The sequence below is a fragment of the Rhinolophus sinicus genome, linkage group LG04, assembly GCF_036562045.2.
Source record: "Rhinolophus sinicus isolate RSC01 linkage group LG04, ASM3656204v1, whole genome shotgun sequence".
Taxonomy (NCBI): domain Eukaryota; kingdom Metazoa; phylum Chordata; class Mammalia; order Chiroptera; family Rhinolophidae; genus Rhinolophus; species Rhinolophus sinicus.
Window position 1 is genome coordinate 182,194,147 of NC_133754.1, and position 18,560 is coordinate 182,212,706.

Sequence of the window (18,560 nt, forward strand, 5' to 3'; positions counted from 1 at the left end):
GAAATAGACTTGTTGAAAGTTCCTTTGCCTCCCCAGGCCTCAATGCACTTGCGTTCCCTCACACACTTGTATGTGCCCAGAAAAGGACCTGCAAGGATGCCCTCTGAACTGGCAGTGCTCGGTTCCCTCCGGAGTGGGTTGGAGGGAGGGAAATTGAGAGTACTTGGAAGGCTTGTTTTCACGTGTTTCAACCATTCCCCCATCTTGTTTACTACCGTGTTTCCCCAAAAATAAGACCTAGCTGGACCATGAGCTCTAATGCGTCTTTTGGAACAAAAATTAATGTAAGACCCGGTCTTATTTTAACATAAGACCAGGTCTTATATAATATAAGACTCGGTATAATATAATATAATATAATATAATATAATATAATATAATCCTGGGTCTTATATTAATTTTTGCTCCAAAGATGCATTAGAGCTGATGGTCCAGCTAGGTCTTATTTTGGGGGAAACACGGTATTACCTTATTCCACCTGGGATGATGCATTTGTTTAGCAAGGAGACTCAGCGGCCCAGAGCGTAACATTCAGAGATGTGGCTGCTGTCGTCAGATATGGAAAGTGCTGTTAAGGAAAGAGGAACAGGCTTCTGGGGGGGGAGGGGGGGGCAGAGCAGAATTACCAGGAGTGGGTAGAATGGACGGGGGTGGGGTCCCAGCTCAGTCTATGCTGGTAACCAGTGGCTTGGTCTTCCCAGAAACTGGTTATTGTTGCCATGTCAAATTCTTCTTGGTTTTTATGGAGTTATTTTGTTTCTGCCGCCTGTCTAAATGTTTTAATGTTTCTAATAGTTTTTCATTTGAGCCCCATGATTTCTGCAGGCAGATATTCTGCATCTTTCTTACCAATATTACACCTCATTTTGTTTTCTTGTCTTAATGAATTTTCAGAACAATGTTAAGTAACAGCAGATTAAAAACATAGTCCTGTGTGCCTGTGTTGTGACATTAAATGTTTTATTTTCCCTGGGCCCCACTTGTGCTTCAGCATTAATGCATCTCTTCGTAGTTAACCAGAGGACAGCCTCTGTCCCCTAAGGATTCTCATGTTCAATTTTATATTTTGCATTTGAGATTTATGTACACTGACACTTTGGTGCCACTATTCCAAAATGTCATATTTGCATGTGTATTGTGGGTCAGAGTTTTAAAAGTTTTTTGTGAAGTACCCAGAGTTTGCTATCTAAATATTTTGTGATTCTTTTAAAGCTGTATTTTTAATATGTATGTTCTTTCAATAGGGCTTTTGTTTGTTTGTTTGTTTTTAAGATTTATTGTATAGAAGAGATTTTTTTTATTAAAGATTTTATTGGGGAAGGGGAACAGGACTTTATTGGGGAACAGTGTGTACTTCCAGGCCTTTTTTCCAAGTCAAGTTGTTGTCCTTTCAATCTTAGTTGTGGAGGGTGCCGTTCAGCTTCAAGTTGTTGTCCTTTCAGTCTTAGTTGTGGAGGGCACAGCTCAGCTCCAGGTCCAGTTGCCGTTGCTAGTTGCAGGGGGCACAGCCCACCAACCCTTGTGGGAGTCGAACCGGCAACCTTGTGGTTGAGAGGACGCGCTCCAACCAACTGAGCCATCCGGGAGGCAGCTCAGCTCAAGGTGCCGTGTTCAATCTTAGTTGCAGGGGGGCGCTGCCCACCATCCCTTGCAGGACTCGAGGAGTTGAACTGGCATCCTTGTGGTTGAGAGCCCACTGGTCCATGTGGGAATCGAACCGGCAGCCTTTGGAGTTAGGAGCACGGAGCTCCAACCGCCTGAGCCACCGGGCTGGCCCGGGTTTTTGTATTATAAGGAAAATTCTGATTGATGGAAGTAAAGTGTCATAATTTCCTTATTTCCTTGTCTGTATGAATAACATATTTTTATAGTGACATCACAATCAGTACCTTTTGGTGAATGCCTCATATGTGCCAGGCACTGTACTAGGCATTTTATCTCATGAATCTTCACAACAGGTCATTAAAGTATTATCATTTTAATTTTGCAGATGGGAAAATGGAAACTTAAAACATTTTAAACTTGCTCAAGGTCACATAGCCAGCAAATGCCTGAATCTGGATTTTCCCTAATCTGTCTAACTTTAGTGCTTCTCTTGGCATTTTTTCTTAATTTTGAGGGGTGGGGACAACCTTTGTCTGAGTGACTAGCATTTATCCTCACACCACTGAGGTTTATTCAAGAGGGTGTATTCTTTCAGAAGAACGGCCACTATCAAGCCGGAATAACTCTGGAAATTCTCTGTACTTCGGAGCAGTAAAGGAGGAGGGCCGTTGTGGCACAAAGTCAGACTCCCTGAAAGCCCTCAGCAGAATGGGGGCGCTTCTCCTCACAGCCTGGAGACGTCCCACTCCCTGATGCATCTGTTCAGGGCAGTGTGGAGTTGGGGCTGCAGGGCGGAGACCCTTTAACTGCCCCATGGTTTTGAGCACGTGGGTGATATACTTCTCCCAAGCTGCCGGTGCAACTGCTATTAGTCATTAGCTACTTCAGGTTTTGCCGCACCCTGGGCTCAGGTGTCCTGACACATGTCACTGTGGAGGGCGGTCATGTGCCGGGGCTGTAAGGACAGCGCGTCACGAGGTGGGGTGAGGTTCGCAGCTGTCCCTAGAGCCTGCGCTTTGGGACTCCAGGTGGTATCTCAGGTATACCTGAAGACGTCCCAGATAATCTTAGACCACCTGCTGTTTTTCTCAGGCCCGGTAGGGATTTGTTGAGTTTGGGAGTTACCCAGGACCTAAAGGACATAGTTGAGAAGGAACCTACTTTCTCACCCCTTCGGCTCCGAGGGAAACAGCCCCCCAGGGCCATGGCCCTCGCGGTTAGGGAGAAGCGGCAGCTCCCTGGTCTCTCGTCCCATCTGCATAGACAGTGAGTGGGGGGACGATGTTTTGGCTGTAGATATGCATGATTTGGCATGAAGAAGTAAGACCTGCTGGCTGGCCCAGCCTTGGAAGGTTTTATTCTTTCTTTTCACACAAAGAAAACTGGTAAGGGAGATGGAATGTGATTGCCAGGGATTGTTTGTGAGGAAGTAGTCCAAGCAACTGGATTCTTAATGCTAACCTGGGCTCTAATCCTTGTTTCCTTTTTGGTATTGGATTAGAAACATGTAGGGCAGGATTAGAATTGGCTGTTAACAGTACCTATGACCAACATATGCCCCGATTCGGAGCAGGCCTGACAAGGTAGGAAGGGTGGAAGCTGCAGCCGTTACTCCCAGTCTCTACGACTTGTGATACTTTCTGATTTTTCAGTTCTACCTGTCTCTTCCCCTAGCAAACGATGACTTGAATTTAAAGTCAGTGAATTAATTTTGGGCAGTAGAGAGAGAGAGAGAGAGAGAGAAAATGTTCATCCCCAGTAATGCAACAAATATTCAAATAAAGGTAATGAAATACGCTGTTTTCTGCTGACACATTAGTAAAGATTAAAATAAACCTCAAGGTATTATCAGTTAGCGTGTTAATTTGGAGAGTCATGCAAAGTAGCGGTGAGGGTGGAAATTGTGCTTTTGGAAAATAATTTAGCAGAATTCATCAAGAGCCCAGAACATTTATACTCTTGACCCATTCGTTCCACACCCAGAAAGCTCTCCTAACAATTTGTGTGAAGAAAAGCCCTGGTACAAAGGTGTTCACTGACATTTCTTTTGGAGCCTTTTTCCTGTTACAACAAATAATATGTACTCAATCCAGAAAGCTTCGGAGAACATATGAAGACACAAATTAGCAAGTAAAGATTAATCATCATCTTACTGCACAGAAATAACATTTTGGCATATATTTTTTTTAATTTTCCCCATGCATATATACTTTTTAAACAATAGTTGTAACGTGCCTTTCTTTCCCCTTAGCCATATATTGTGAGCGTTTTCTCACTGTGTTGTACTCACCTGGGGAAACTCTAACCCTACTTGAAACCAATTCTTCTTTCCTTCCTGGCTTGTACCTGGACAGCTGAACATTGTTTGGAAAAAAATCACACAATTGAGCTGCCTGGTTTCACTTTAAATTCATGGTCATGAACCTCAGATTAGCCCTTAATACTGTCCAGAAATGCTAAGACATCTCCGTGGTAAATTTACTTTCCCAATCTGGGAAGATACTCAATCCCTTCTTTCTTCAGACTTTCCATATACAACACCGCTCTGCCCACCCTTAGCCAGGGACCTCGTCTCCAACAAGGAAACTCCTCACCTCTGCCACCAAGTCTGTCAGCCCACCAATCACCTCCTCCCTCCTTCCCACCGGGTGCCATGTGGTGCCCTGCTGCTGTTCTTGCCTGGTGCTTAATACAGTGACTGGCAAACAGTGGTTACTCAACAAATGCTATTGAATGAAAGAGTGAATAAATGAATATATAGTTTCCCATATCATTATTTCTAATGAGTACATTGTATTCCATTGCGCAAATGTAACCTAATTTACTTACCCTGCTCTATTAGTGGATATATTTGTTCCTACATTTTCACCACGCTAAAACATGGGAAATAATCTAAATGGCTATTGAGATGATTGTTGACTAACTATGGACTATTATGCAGGCATTTAAAATCCTAGGAAGCATTTTTATTAACCTGGGGGAATGAGTTTGTTACCAAAAAAAGCATAATACAAAATTATATATATACAGCATCATCTTAACTATAAAATTGCGTAGAAAAAGCTAGTAGGAAATAACTAACTTGTTGATTAAGCATTTCAAGTTGGCAGGATTACAGATGATTTTTCTTTTTGATTTTTTACAAAGTACACAGGTAGGTAATACATGGTATTTTCTTCTTTATACTTTTCTGTGTTTCCCAAGTTTACTGCAGTGAGTGTGTTTTTTATAATCAGGAATACAGTTTTTAAACATTTTAGAACATTTATGACACATCAGATTATTGAAGATAGTCAAACATCAGATTATTGAAGATAGTCAAAAGCAGAATTAGGAACCACTGTGCTCTAGAGAATGACTTACGTGTTTGAAACATACTTGCTGAAGACAACTATTAGCCTTTGAGTCATTCCAGGCCTGTTTATTACCTGGGTTTAGAAAGAGTGGCAAGAATGTGTTTCCTAGGAAACCTGCATGGCTGGGTACACTTGTGTGTGGAGGGGGCATTGTAGAGACTGGGGCTTACCAAAATGACGATTTTGGGCTGAGGACACCTCACAGATATTCTTAGGGTTGGAAAGACTTCACAACCGCTCTTCCCATCTGTTGTTGGAGCTTGCGGGGTGGCTCATGTGGCCTGCGGTATCGTCACAGCCTTTTACTCAATTTAAGGCAGTGGTTCTCAAACTCAAGACCCTTCTGGGAGTCCGTGAGGTCAGAACTATCTTCATTAATAAGGTTAAGAAGCTGTTACTTGCCTTTTACACTCTTATTCTCTCACAAGTGCACAGTGGAGTTTTCCAGATGTTCTATGATTTACAACAGATTGTAGAAGCAGATAGGAGAATCCAGCTGTCTGTGAAACCAGACAGTAAAGAGAGTTGCAAAAATGTAAATTAAAATAAAAAAGCCAATATTCTCACTAAAATCTTTTTCTTGTTAAAAGATAGTTATTTCATTAAAATACTATTTATGTGAACATATGTAATGGGTTTATTTTAATGAATTAATTTTGAAAATTTTCTCCGTTTTACTCTTTGTACTACGGGAAGTATCAATAGATATTTATCCACATAAACAAACACTCTTTGGGGCCTTCCATTTTTAGGAGTGTGGAGGAGTCCTGAAACCAAAAAGTTAGAAAACCACCGAATTAAGGAAACAGGAAGAGAACTCTCTTTATGGTGGATTGATTATGGCTCAGTAAACAGGTTGCTGAACAAAGAGAACAAAGCCTATGGGGGGGCGGCGGGGGAGCAATGACCTAGTCTAATAGGCAGGTGTTGGAAGGCCTTGACATTACGTTAAATTTTTCCTTTTTTCCTCCTTCTTTCCCTCCCTCCCTCGTTCCCTCCCTCCCCACTTCCTCCTTTTCCCTCCCTCCCCCCCTTTAGAGATTATGCATGATGTGATAAAGAAGGTGAAGAAGAAGGGGGAGTGGAAGGTAAGTAGAAGAGTGTGATTAATGGCTTTAAAGATGAGTTCATGTGGAAGACATAAGCGTGAGGGGAGCGTTGGGGGAAAGGACCTCTGCTGTGCTCAGAGTACAAAAAAAGGTAATTGGATCTGCCTCTCATTTCATACAATCCGGGTTTAGAAATCTGGTCATAAAACTTACCTGAAAGACCACCTGGGGGGCGTTCTATCAGTGGAACTCTGATTCGTACCAATTCTTACCTGGAACGCATCGTACGCAGCAGAAGAAGGTGGAATTCTCCTTGCTATGGAAGAGAAAGAGGAAGCCCTTCTGGCCCCTCCAGCAGCCCTAAAGCATCTCCCTGGAGCCCACGCAGCAGTGTCCAAAGCCCTGGTCCGGTCTGCGCCATCTGTCTGTCTGTAACTAGATAAGACGGAAGAAGTTCCATGTAACTTTGAGAGCAGTGCTGGCTGTTTCACATGTAATGTACATGAAACAAGTATGGAAGCCAATCAAACTGATTACAGCCCTGGTTCCTGGAGTGGGTGATGCGGGAGTGGGACAACGTGCTGTCCTCCATCAGTGTTTTAAGGGTCACTTGGGTGTCTGGGGCTGGGTGTCACACTGGCCAGGAGAGCATGCAGTTTTACTTGAACTTCCCTGTGTGTTATGGAAGGGTTTATTTCAACCAATCCGTTGGGCCTGGGAGCAGCAGAGTGATTGGCCAAGGATTTTGAAGCCTCACCCCTGGTCTTGTGAGATTGTTTTAGCAGGACGGCCTCCTCACCACCAGGGCGGGAGGCCACCTGGCGGGAACCCGTGTGCCCGTCTTTGTGGGCATGTGAATTTTAAACGAATCTCGAGGAAGCTGCCACTTGAAATTGAAACTGATTGGCCCTTGCACTGCAGCAAAACGCTCTCTGGCTCACCTCGTGCCTAACTTCCGGTACCTCGGTTTGTATTATTTAAAGAAGGAGATGAAAACTAGCCTGGTTTTAACTGCTGGCCTCCTCTCCCTCTGTGGGCTGAATGGAGCTAGGATAGGTTAGCTGAAGACGTGCAGGTGTGAAGCCTTTAGACCAGGCACATTTTTGGCCTTCCCGTCTGGACTGCAGAAGGGTTTCCTTCCAGGGGAGGCCCGTGCTGGTGACGGTGCAACCTGATGGCATTGCAGCAGAGGCCCCAGCTTCCCCACCTTCTGGGCGGCACCAGTGTCCATTCTCCCTGTAGGAGAAAGTTACTCCCTGAGAAAATACTCTCCGGTACAGCTTTCTCTGAGTGTGGGTGCTATCAATTATTGTTGTCCTTTCTTTCTTTTTTTTATTTTGATGTTTATGAATCATTATTTTATTTATCATGGAAAATGAAAACTTGAAATTTGGTACGTTTATAAAATTAAGTCAGTGAGAGCAAACGCTTCAAGTCCTAGCAGGTTAGGTTTGGGTGTGGGAGATCAAAGCTAGCGTGCGTTTCAGCAAACGTGGGGCCCACAGGAAATACCGGTAAGTCCTACGCGGCACGTTGTGCAGTGTGCGGCCGTCGCTGCCCAGAGCGTCGGAGCAGCGGCCGCGCAGGCTGTCAGCGGCGTCTTTGCTTCCAGGTGCTGGTGGTGGATCAGCTGAGCATGCGGATGCTGTCCTCCTGCTGTAAGATGACGGACATCATGACCGAGGGGATAACAAGTGAGCACCGTTCCCTCTGCCCTTGAGTGACACTCAGGCCTCCCGTCCGTGCCGGGCGCCCCTGCTCCCTAGTCATCGTTACCTCGCTTGACTTTAGATTCTTCCAACAACCTAGGTGGTAAGACTGTAAGTTCCTGAGAGAGACCCACGATTGCTTGTTCATCACTGAATCCCTAATCCAGTGCTACATGCCCATTCAGCATCTGTTACAGGATGCCGAAAGGAAGGTTAAGTCATTTAAAAAAGGCAGGCCATTCAATAGAAAAAAAATGGGCAAAAGTCCTAAACAGGTACTTCACAAAGGAAGAAATCCAAATGCCCAATAAACACATGAAAAATTGCCACCACCCTCCCCACCCCCCCACCCCGCGTTAGTGGTCAGGGAAAGGCAGTTAAAAGCAGAGTGAGGTATTTCTATACACTCACCAAACTGGACTATTTAAATTCTGATAATGCCAATGACGGGGTGTAGAAAAATGGGAGCTCCCGCATGACGGCGCGTCCATGGGCACAGCTGGGAAAACCCTGGGCCGTGTCTAGTAGAGTTGGAGGCACGCGTGTCCTGTGAGCTGGAAGTCTGTGCTTAGAGGTGTCCTGGGCAACCTCAGGCGTGTGTGCCCGGGATACACGTGCGGGAATGCTCGCAGGACATTGTTCATAGTAGCTCCAAAGTGGAAACAACCAAAACGGCCATCAAGCATAGAACAATAAAATAAATTGTGGTAGAGTCACACGGTGGAATACTACATAGCAATGAAAACGAATGGCCTCTGACTACTCACAGTAACATGAATGAGTCCAATAAACATACTGGTGAGCAGAAGAAGCAAGAGACAAAAAGGTGCTTACAGTAGGCTTTCATGGATATGAAGTTCAGGTCCAGGCAGAACTAATTTGAAGTGCAGGCGTAAGCGGTAAAGCCAGAAAGAGAAGTGGTCATCATTCATGTCAGGATGCTGCTTCTCTTTGGAAGGAAGGAGGAAATTGAGGAAGGAGGGGAGTAGAGGTGGGGTGAGGGCGCGCGCGCAGCGCTGGTGGGTCCTGCTCCCTGAGAGTGGTGCCTATACAGGCGCTTGTCTTACGGTTATTCACGTCTATGTTTTATTCGCTCTTTGGAATGTGTTCTAATTTCAACAATAAATAGGTTTTTTTCAAAAAGTTAAATCACCTGCTGAAGGTCCCTAGCCAGTGTCACACCTCAACTAGGACTCGGACCTGGCTTCTAAGGGCTCTTATTCACGCTTGTGTGCAGCTCTCGTCTTACCCGGGGGCTCCTTTCAAGAGGGATCACGTATTTTAACCTTTGAAACAGCATTTATTGAAAAGCAGTCTCTTTTGAGGTATTATTTCAAACAAGGAAGTTAACCTTTGGTTTTCCCCTGAACAAAATGTTAGGTGGAGCAGACCTGCGGTAACACAGTTCTCAGTTTTCTCCCCTGGAGACGACTTTATATGATGTGTGGCTCACAGACTGTGGCTGGTCTTTGTCAAAATTACTACCATACCACAGTTCCAGGACGCAAAACACGGAGGGTGGAGGTTTTCATTAAGCTAAACGAATTTAATTTAAAGATTTGCTCTTTATTCTAAGGTTATGTCTTTCCTATTATTTGGTGTTAAAATGTTCTTAAATTGTAAAATTATGGTAATAATATATTATGGATTTTCTTGATTAAATTATAGGTATATATAATTTTGGGGGTGCACTCACACCTTGGATATGATTCCTTCATTTTATTTTTTATTGGGGAGCAGTGCGTTTTTCTAGGCCCCATCAGCTCCAAATCAAGTCGTTTTCAATCTAGTGTAGGGTACAGCTCACTGGCCCCTGTGAGAATCGAACCGTTGACCTGGGTTTTATGAGTCCTGCACTCTAACTAACTGAGCCAACCGGCCGCCCTGATTTCTTCATTTTTAAAAGCACATTTCCAAATCCAGCTTCTCAGAAGCATAGTACATAATTTTTGGTGTGACTTTTTGTCATTTAGCGATCCAAGACCAGGGTTGCCCCTATTTTGAGCTTACAAAGTTATTTTTGTCAATGATATATTTTTTTAACTATTGTTTTTCTCTGTCAAAGCAAAAATGCACAAAATTAAGGGGAAAAAAGCTAAATGGAGCTAATGAGCTTCTGACAAAGCAAGTGACGCCCTGCCCTACTCCCTTCTCCCCCATCATCCAGGGCCCATCACACCTGAAATGGTCACTCTGCTTTTTCTTCTGGTTATATTTTTGATATTTCTAGATAAATACTTATACTATTATCTCTTGATTTATCAGCGTTAAACATTATCTGTTGACTTCCGTGGTCCATGAGGGTTCAGCTTTCTCCTTCTGCACACAGACTCTCCCCTCCCCAAAAGGTGGCTTTTAAAAAAATGTCCTTACTTGGCAAAGTTTAAAAGTTAACAACCCTGTGGTGAACCCCAAAACATTTTTGGCGGAAATAGTATTGTTCTTTGAAATTCAGAAATCTACCACCATTGCTGAAGTAGATGGTTGTGAGATTTTAGGGTTAATTTGAACATTATTTGGGGTGAGAAGTCTTTGTAAATGCTACAAGGGATATTTCTAAAGTGATGGTTTTATATCCCTAAATCACCTGCAGAGGAAAAACGGCACCATAGTACTGCCCTCCATCCCAGGGGATGACGGTACAGCGTGGGGAGCCATCGTAAGCGCTGTCAGGTGACTAGTAAGAGGAGGCCTATCCCAAAGCTCTTTCCGGGGGACGTGGCTGACGGGACCGTAAAAGAAACCAGGAAACCAAAAGCCCCTGGTTTGCTTTAACAAAATAGAATGTTTAGTCTCTGAACTATTGAGAGGGACTGTATTACATAGAAGGTATGTTTGGAATGTCTTCATTTAATATACAGAGGAAAATGAAAAAACTGTCCAATGGTTGATAAATAAGCCCAACATAGAAATTCCAAAGTACATGGGATTATTTAGGACCGATGAGAAAAAACTGAAGAGGCCAAAGACTGTTCTTGACTGAATGAGGTAGCATTTTCCATTTTCAAATAGAGCAGATCAAGGAATGTACTTAAACCAGAAAGGGAAGTGGGAGGTATTTAGTGTGATATGGTTTCAGGTTTTCTAACATCTTCAATGCTGTGGGACAGTGAAATGTGGTAACTCTAAGGAAGGGACAAGTGACTACCCCCCACCTAATAAATTTGTGTCTGCGCCTGTCTGAAGGTGGCCTGTAACTATGGCTTCCAGTTTTATGATCGCCAGTTGTGTTTTCTCATTCACTGTGGGCTGGCTGTTTTGTTGTCTAGTTGTGGAAGATATCAACAAGTGCAGGGAACCACTGCCCAGCCTGGAGGCTGTGTATCTCATCACTCCATCTGAGAAGGTAAGTCCTCCCCCAGCAGAGCTTTGGCTGAGGTTGCACATGCTGGCTTGGTGTCTGCGTGGCACAGTGCATACTGTTTCTAGGTTAAGCATGCATTTAACACGCTGTTTCAGTATGCAGTCCACACGTGGGGAGGGAGGGGCGCAGTGAGGAGTGAAGAGAACATTAGCTTTCCAAAATACCACGGCTGTCCCGAAAGCCAGCTCCGGATCATGGCTAGTTTCCCCCTTGATCTCTCTGTCTGCGTAGGAGGCCCACTGTATCCAGTCAGGGAGCCGTCTTCCGAGCTTTGGTGTTTTATGCTTTCAGGTTTCTTTTGTCAATATCCAGTTAGATTTACCTGTCAGATTTACCAGATGAGATTTACCTGTCTTATCATGGGGCGGGGGAGGGTTCAAATCAGCATCCAGGCAAATTCCTCCTCTAGGTCTCTCAGTCCATATAAGTTCCCTCCAGTATTCACGCTTTCTTTTCACTTTTGAAAACCGGCTTACATGTGAGCTTCTGCAGATGCAACGAAATAGCCAGAACGTCATTAGTATGAATCTCCTGAAAGGTTTCTGACCAGTTTCCTCTTCTGTGGGCCTTTTCTTAGGAACCCAACTTAGGGTGGCTCCAAGGAACACTGTCATTCTGGAGTGAGCTAAGAAGGCTTTTGTTCATCTAAATACTGAAATAATCCTAATTTCAAGTCCTCGGAAATCAGTATGGCCAAAATGAATTAGAATTATATTCAAAATCCCCCGCGATTTTGTACAAGTGGCTTGAAAGCCCAGTCCCGATGTGGGTCCCGTTTGCGTCTAGAATTGGCTTCAGTTCCCTCTGTTTCCCTCCCGCAGTCTGTCCGCTCTCTCGTCAGTGACTTTAAAGACCCACCAACCGCCAAGTACCGGGCTGCGCACGTCTTCTTCACTGATTGTAAGTACGGCTAGCTGGTGCCGCCCCACTCTCCCCAGGTAGTTTCTGCGTGGCAAGGCTGAGCCCAAACCACGCCAGAACAACAGGGAAGAAATGTGTTGTTGCCATGTGTGTCCTGATCTTTTCTTTTCAGAAGAGAAATTGCATGAGAGACAAAAATAAGCACACACAAATACAAACCTACTAGGTCATGTAGTCCTTCTTGACGAAAAATAGCACCTCTTCTTGGGACTAGAGGGTTTAATGCTGAGAAGAATTTCCCGATGCCAGCTTGGTGTTTCACTGTATAGACTTCCACATGCTATTGTAAACTGCGGTGTATGCCATCTGTTTTTCCACCACAAAAATATTCCAGGCAATGATCTTGGTCTCAGGACGGCATCATTGTCCTAGAATCCGTTTTGTTTTGTGGAGGTTGTGTGTGTGGAGCCGACCTAGTACACAGCATCTTGCTCCATCTTTGTTAATAGCAAGGCGAGATGAGTAGGGCTAAAGAGTGGACAATAATAACAGTCTCCCCAGTGTTCCTCTCTCTAGGAAAAACCCACAGAATCCACCACTGAGAAAAAGGGGAAACAAAAATTATTCTTGCAAAGAATAATTTTATACTGTTTGGATGTGGGAGACAAAGAAAGCAGGTAGATGGCATTAGTGATAATAAACCAATAACACGTTTCTGGGACCCTGCAGCCATGTGTTTGGCTCAGGAGAGTCAGTAGTAATTATGGTTCCCCACCAACTGGGTCTTCTGAGCATCTGAGCTCCTTAGAGGGTCCGGGGGAAATGCCTGTATCACGTTTCCCAATGATTTTATTTTTCTTTACTTTATTTTTCATAAGCATGTCAGATGTGTGGTGCTTGTTTAGATTACAGGCCTTATCCTTTCTTAATTTCTTACAGTTATTTTTTTCCCTTCTTCTTGATGTCAGAAAATAGTTTTTATTAGCTCCCAATCTCAGTCTTGACTGCCAGTTGTATCTCTGTTCTATGTTGAGGGCCTTGTAGGTGGGCTTATATTCCTTTTATACCCTAGAGGTAGCGGATGTTTTAGAATGGGATGAACTTTCTGTTTGCCTTTTTAAGATCCTAACGAATAAGGAGTCCACTGGACACATGTGCCTGTTGAAATGAACCCGCAAATGGATGGGAAAACCTGCTGTCTTTTGTCATTCTCACAGCTTGTCCAGATGCCCTGTTTAATGAGCTTGTAAAATCTCGAGCAGCCAAAGTCATCAAAACTCTGACGGAAATCAACATTGCATTTCTCCCCTATGAATCCCAGGTGAGGCTGAGTAGGGCGTGCACGGGAACTCTGCACCTTATTCTGTCTGGAGTTCTGGCAGGCTCTGAGTGGGTGGGGGAGGGGTGAAATCCCCCACAGTGGGAGAGCCCGTGGGCCAGGGAATGAGGTGCTGTAAGTGGACACTTATGTCATGGAAAGAGGCAGTCTTCCTTAGGGGTCTGCCTGGCCCTCATCTTACTCTCCAGTTATTTCTGACTTTTTTTCAGCCATTGTGCCTTTCTTTGCGTGCATGTGTCTTTGCTCTCAGTGTTCACTCCGATTGGCTGGTTCCTGAATAACCAAAAGGTAGCCAATCCAGAAGAAGCGTGGAAGGAGAGATGGGAAGGGATCAGACAACACCCATCTGCTGTGAAGGAGACTGTTTTTATGTAGAGATAACCTCAGCATGTCATGTGCTGAGAGAACAGATGGCAGCCTTCGTCATTAGCCATTAACGCTTCACATGCCAAATGCTGTGGCAGCAAACCTCTCCCCTGGGGAAAAAAAAACAAAAGTTGTTAAGCCAGTAAAGGTGAAGATTTGTGAGAGCATATACAAAATTTATATCTTAGTATTTTAAGATTTGTTAAAATCTTAAAGTCTTCTCCTAACAAACAAAGGAATAAGAGTAACAGGACTTTTGTGCATTTTTGTCGAGATAAAAAATGATTGTGGCGTGTTGGATCTTTATAGATCAGTTTCAGACACCAGAGAGTAATCTATTCTTAGGTAAAGAAGGATGGAAAAAATGCAGTGTAAATATTTAAAAACAATCTCATTTGGCCTAAAGCCTGGTCCCAGCCTGAGGGCAGGAATTTTTTTTTTCTCTGTGGGAGCCCCATCACCTCCTGGATTGAATAAAGTCCATCTTTAGTGTGTTCAACTATGTTATAGTTCACATATTTTTTAAAAAGTAATAAACTTTTTTTTAAAAAAAGGCTCAGGTTTTCTAGAAGATCAGGGTAGTTTACATAAATGAGATCTGAGAGAATACTGATTGCTGGTAGGCAAGGTAGTTTAAGAGAAAATTTTAAACTTCCAGAATTCTCCAAAGAAAAAGAAAAGAAAAATACTTAGAACATACTTTTGAGGGTAGGATATTATTAAATCAAAAAGCTCCATTATTTGCCCACAGCCACAGCACAATTTCTAGCTCGTCCCTTATGTATTTACACTGATAATGGCCCGTGATCTCCTGCTCTCCTTCTGGTCGCAGGCCTCAGGGCCCTGGCACTAGCCAGTCCCTCCATGGCGAAGTCCCCCTGCTGGTGACAAACTCCTCACTTCCTCCAGCCCTTGCTCTAACGGTCCAGCGTCACATTCTCAAGGAGGCCCTGTCCCCACTGACCAGCCCTCCTCCTGGGTATTCTTTCCCTGCTTCATTATTTTCTCAGACACTTACTAATTTCTCACATACCATAAAATTTACTTTTCATTATGCTTATTATTTATTGTCTGCCTTCCTTTCACATTCCTCGAGGACGGTCATGCTTTGGTCACTCATAGTTCCCAAGTGTGTAGCACAATGTCTGGCACAGCGGACACCCAGAACATGTGTAGAGTAAACGTGTTCTGTGGACTCGCTTCAGGGCTAGAGAAAATTCTGACAGTTCGCCATTCCTGAATGCAAACACTATGTGTATTTTCTCCCTCCTCCTCAGGTGTATTCCCTGGACTCTGCTGACGCTTTCCAAAGCTTCTACAGCCCCCACAAGGCTCAGATGAAGAACCCTATACTGGAGCGCCTGGCAGAGCAGATCGCAACTCTGTGTGCCACCCTGAAAGAGTACCCAGCTGTGCGGTACCGGGGGTAAGGCAGCTCCGGGCCCCCGAGTGAGGAACTGTCCCCGACGCATCCTCTGCCCTTAAAGTCCTCTGACAGTTGTCTCAAGAGGGTCGAGATTTGAGCATCACATTGATAATTATTCTTCCAGTGGTTTTGTTATTTTCTAAATTTTATCGTGAAATATACATACATACATATAAAATGTGAACCCCTATGTTACTGCAACCCAGGTTTGCTATAGTTTTTTTTTAATCTTTTTCTAACCTTTAAAAAAGCATCATCTTTACAGAAGCTGTTTCAGAGTAAGATAAAATACAAAGAGACTAATTCTCTATAGGACACATTCTTCAGATTTTATAGTCATTCCCCTAGCACTTATCTGCTGTGTTAAGTGCAGGGGACACAACCTGGGGACACGGTCCCTGCCCTTAGAAGGCCCTGACCTGGGAGGGCAGGTAAGACACCAGCATGTCGTGCGTAAGCGGTGCACACCTGTAGTGAGGCCCTGCGACATGACTGCCTGCGGACAGGCGAGCCCAGGGCCTGGGCATCCAGGGCCCTTCAAGCTGAGACACTCAAGAACGGCTTCAGATGAGAAGTGACCTTGGAACTAGGTCTTGAAGGACAGGTTTGGATTTCACCAGGCTGATGAGGAGCAGCAGGCATTTTGTGTGGACAGTTGGCTCTTGCGTTGGTATGAGCAGAAGTGTGGAGTTGGGAAAACAGAGGGCAAGCTTGAGGAGGCGTGGCAGCCTGGCGCAGGGTGTGTGTAGGACGGTGGAGCGAGATGAGGCCATTTCTCGGGGCCTCAAATACCAGCTGTGGGATCCTGTCCGTCAGTGTCTGTCACTGGGAAACTTTTGGAGGGTTGACGGGAGTGAACACAGTGCTGTGAGAGCGTGAAGATGGAGTGTGAGCAGGAGTCAGGCGAGGAGAAACCGGAAGGGGGAAGTCCCCTGCCAGAGGAGCTGCGGGCCTGAACTTGGAGTGCCGTGGAGCCGTGTCCCACCCGTCCTTATTGCCTCATTGTCTGCTGGCTGTGCAGCTATAGAGACACGCCTTCCCGGTCTGTCCCAGAACCTGGCTTTGCTCTATTATCTGTGTTCACCGACCAAAAGCCTGGCGGAAGTTAAGAAATGGGCGCCTAGGCCCTATGTCCCACAGAGTAGTGGGAGACTGGAGTTCATTCCTGGGAGTCACGGGGCTGGGTACAGAGCTGCTTTAGTGCTGACAGCAGGTGGCAGGCAGCAGCCACACCCTACATACAATTGGGTGGGGCCCCAGGATATACTGTCCGGCTTACCCAAGGGGAAAGGTTTAGACTGAGGCGCTCACTGATATCTGCTCTGCCTGCAGAAATCTTACTTGCCATCAAAACAAAACCAGACCCAAGGGAATTTGAATTGAGGGAAGTGAGAAGCAGGTGGGTCAGGCTCAGGTGGCCTGATCGTGGGAAAAGAATGGATGATAGGACCCTCTGCTGATGTGTGGTTGTTTATCTGATGCTGCTTAGAGAGACTACCTCTTTCTATTAGATTAAAAAAACAAATAAAAAGGAACTAGAAAATTACTATGTTCCAGGCACTGAGCTAAGTATTTTATTTTTTTAATTATGCACGCTATATATGCCTCTATTCTTGTAAAGGCCAGTGCAGAAGCTCCCATCACCCTTGACCCTCGCCATGCTGGCCTGCCTTCCTCCCTGAAGGCAGTCTGCGCCATTGTTTGGGTGCAGGGGCCAGTCACCTGTGTCACTTCTCCTTTGTCAGGGAATACAAGGACAATGCTTTGCTGGCTCAGCTAATCCAGGACAAACTCGATGCCTACAAAGCCGATGACCCAACCATGGGGGAGGTAAGTCCTGGGGAGAGCTCAGTTGCTCACGGCGCGTACGTGAGTGCCGCTGTTCCTGCACGTGGCCTCCAGTGAAGTGCTCGGGCCCTTGGGCAGGCTGATTTACGTTTTGTTCAGTGGAGCTACGGTGACCAACTTGTTTCTGTTTGCCAGGAGTTCCCCAGTTTGGGCACTGAAAGCCCTCCATCCGGGGAACCCCCTCAGTAGTACAATACCAACCCAGAAAATTGACATTGGTACACTCTCCAGACCTTGTTCAGATTTCAGTAGTGTGTACATGTACTCGTGTGTGTGTGTGTGTGTGTGTGTTCCATTTAATTTTATCACATGTGTAGATTCACGTAACCCCCACTGCAGTCCAGACACAGTTCCTCATTATCTTGGTTTTAAAACTGAAAGTCCCAGGCAGACAGGATGGTGGGTCGCCTGTTTGTAGCTGAACCCAGGCGATGATGCTGTGCTTCCTGAGCTCACTCTGGACCCCAGCCGCAGTTTGGGGTCTGCTTCAAAGGACTCTTACTCATAGTAGACATATTGCATTCTCACATGTTTACTTGTGTTCTTGTCAAGCAGTAAATGAACTATATTCAGTGCAGTTTTAGTAGGTTTTCCCGCTGAGTTCACTTCCTGCTGCCCCCTTTTACAGGAGGGCCTGCGCTAGTTGGAGAAGCTGGAGTTGTGGGGGGTGGCTTGTGACAGCTCCCTGTGTCCTTCCTGCCAGGGCCCGGACAAGGCTCGCTCGCAGCTCCTGATCCTGGACCGTGGCTTCGATCCCTGTTCCCCGGTGCTGCATGAACTGACTTTTCAGGCCATGAGTTACGATCTGCTGCCTATTGAGAACGATGTCTACAAGTAGGTGCACACGCCCCCGAGGGACTAGGCTCTGCAGACAAACCACAGACACCTCTGACTTTAGAGAAAGAGGACGTCATGAACCCTAGGAAAAGCAAGTGCATTGATATCTGCAATCTTTTCTGTGAGTTGCCAAAATCCAGTGGCAATTCTAACCAGGAATTTGGGCCCCTTTTCGGGGAGAACAAGAACTTTGGATCTTCCGTTCATAGCTCACATCACCTCAGTTCATAGCCGCTTGGATGTGTGAATATGTCAGTTTGGGCCTGTGTGCATATCCTTATTCAGAGTTGAACCTTCTTAATTATTGATCATGAAATATGACAAAATGGATCCACAGGAGTTTCTCACTAAACTCTATTTGCAGAGGAGCTATTTTCTTCATTATAAACATTTTTCTTGGTGGTAATTATTGGAAACTAGTTTCTAAAAACTAGTTTTTCTTTTTATGGAAGCACTGTTCTCGTGTCATTTATTTTACAACGTTGATCATGAATGAAAGTAGTGGTTTCAAAATGAAGATTCTAAAAATATGAGTGAAAATCTCTGCTCTTTTCCCTTTTGGTCCCCATAATTCTCACCTTCCTGTAGATGCTCATGATTTTACATGTAATCATATGCTGAGGGCCTGTCACTGGTCGCTGCTGGAGGCTATTTAGCCACCACACATTTGAGGATGGTATCCAGTCCTTTCTCAGAGAGGGACAGACATGATCTTTGTCCCTTATAAGTAACTCTGAACCCATCTATACCCTGACTTCACGCCTGGACCAGGTGGCTCAGGTGGTGCTCCTGTCAGCTGA

General features: G+C 45.0%; 1 protein-coding gene across 2 annotated transcripts in view; it reads left to right on the plus strand.

Annotated features, from left to right (window-relative positions):
- STXBP1 (syntaxin binding protein 1) overlaps window positions 1-18,560 on the plus strand; it is a 59,413-nt gene that overhangs the window by 19,595 nt on the left and 21,258 nt on the right. For both annotated transcript variants that reach the window (XM_019728631.2, XM_019728630.2), the window contains exons 2-9: window positions 6,000-6,049; window positions 7,623-7,704; window positions 10,989-11,065; window positions 11,905-11,983; window positions 13,162-13,265; window positions 14,927-15,075; window positions 16,821-16,905; window positions 17,627-17,757. In XM_019728631.2, coding sequence (XP_019584190.1) covers window positions 6,000-6,049; window positions 7,623-7,704; window positions 10,989-11,065; window positions 11,905-11,983; window positions 13,162-13,265; window positions 14,927-15,075; window positions 16,821-16,905; window positions 17,627-17,757 — 757 coding nt within the window. The remainder of the gene's footprint in view (window positions 1-5,999; window positions 6,050-7,622; window positions 7,705-10,988; window positions 11,066-11,904; window positions 11,984-13,161; window positions 13,266-14,926; window positions 15,076-16,820; window positions 16,906-17,626; window positions 17,758-18,560) is intronic.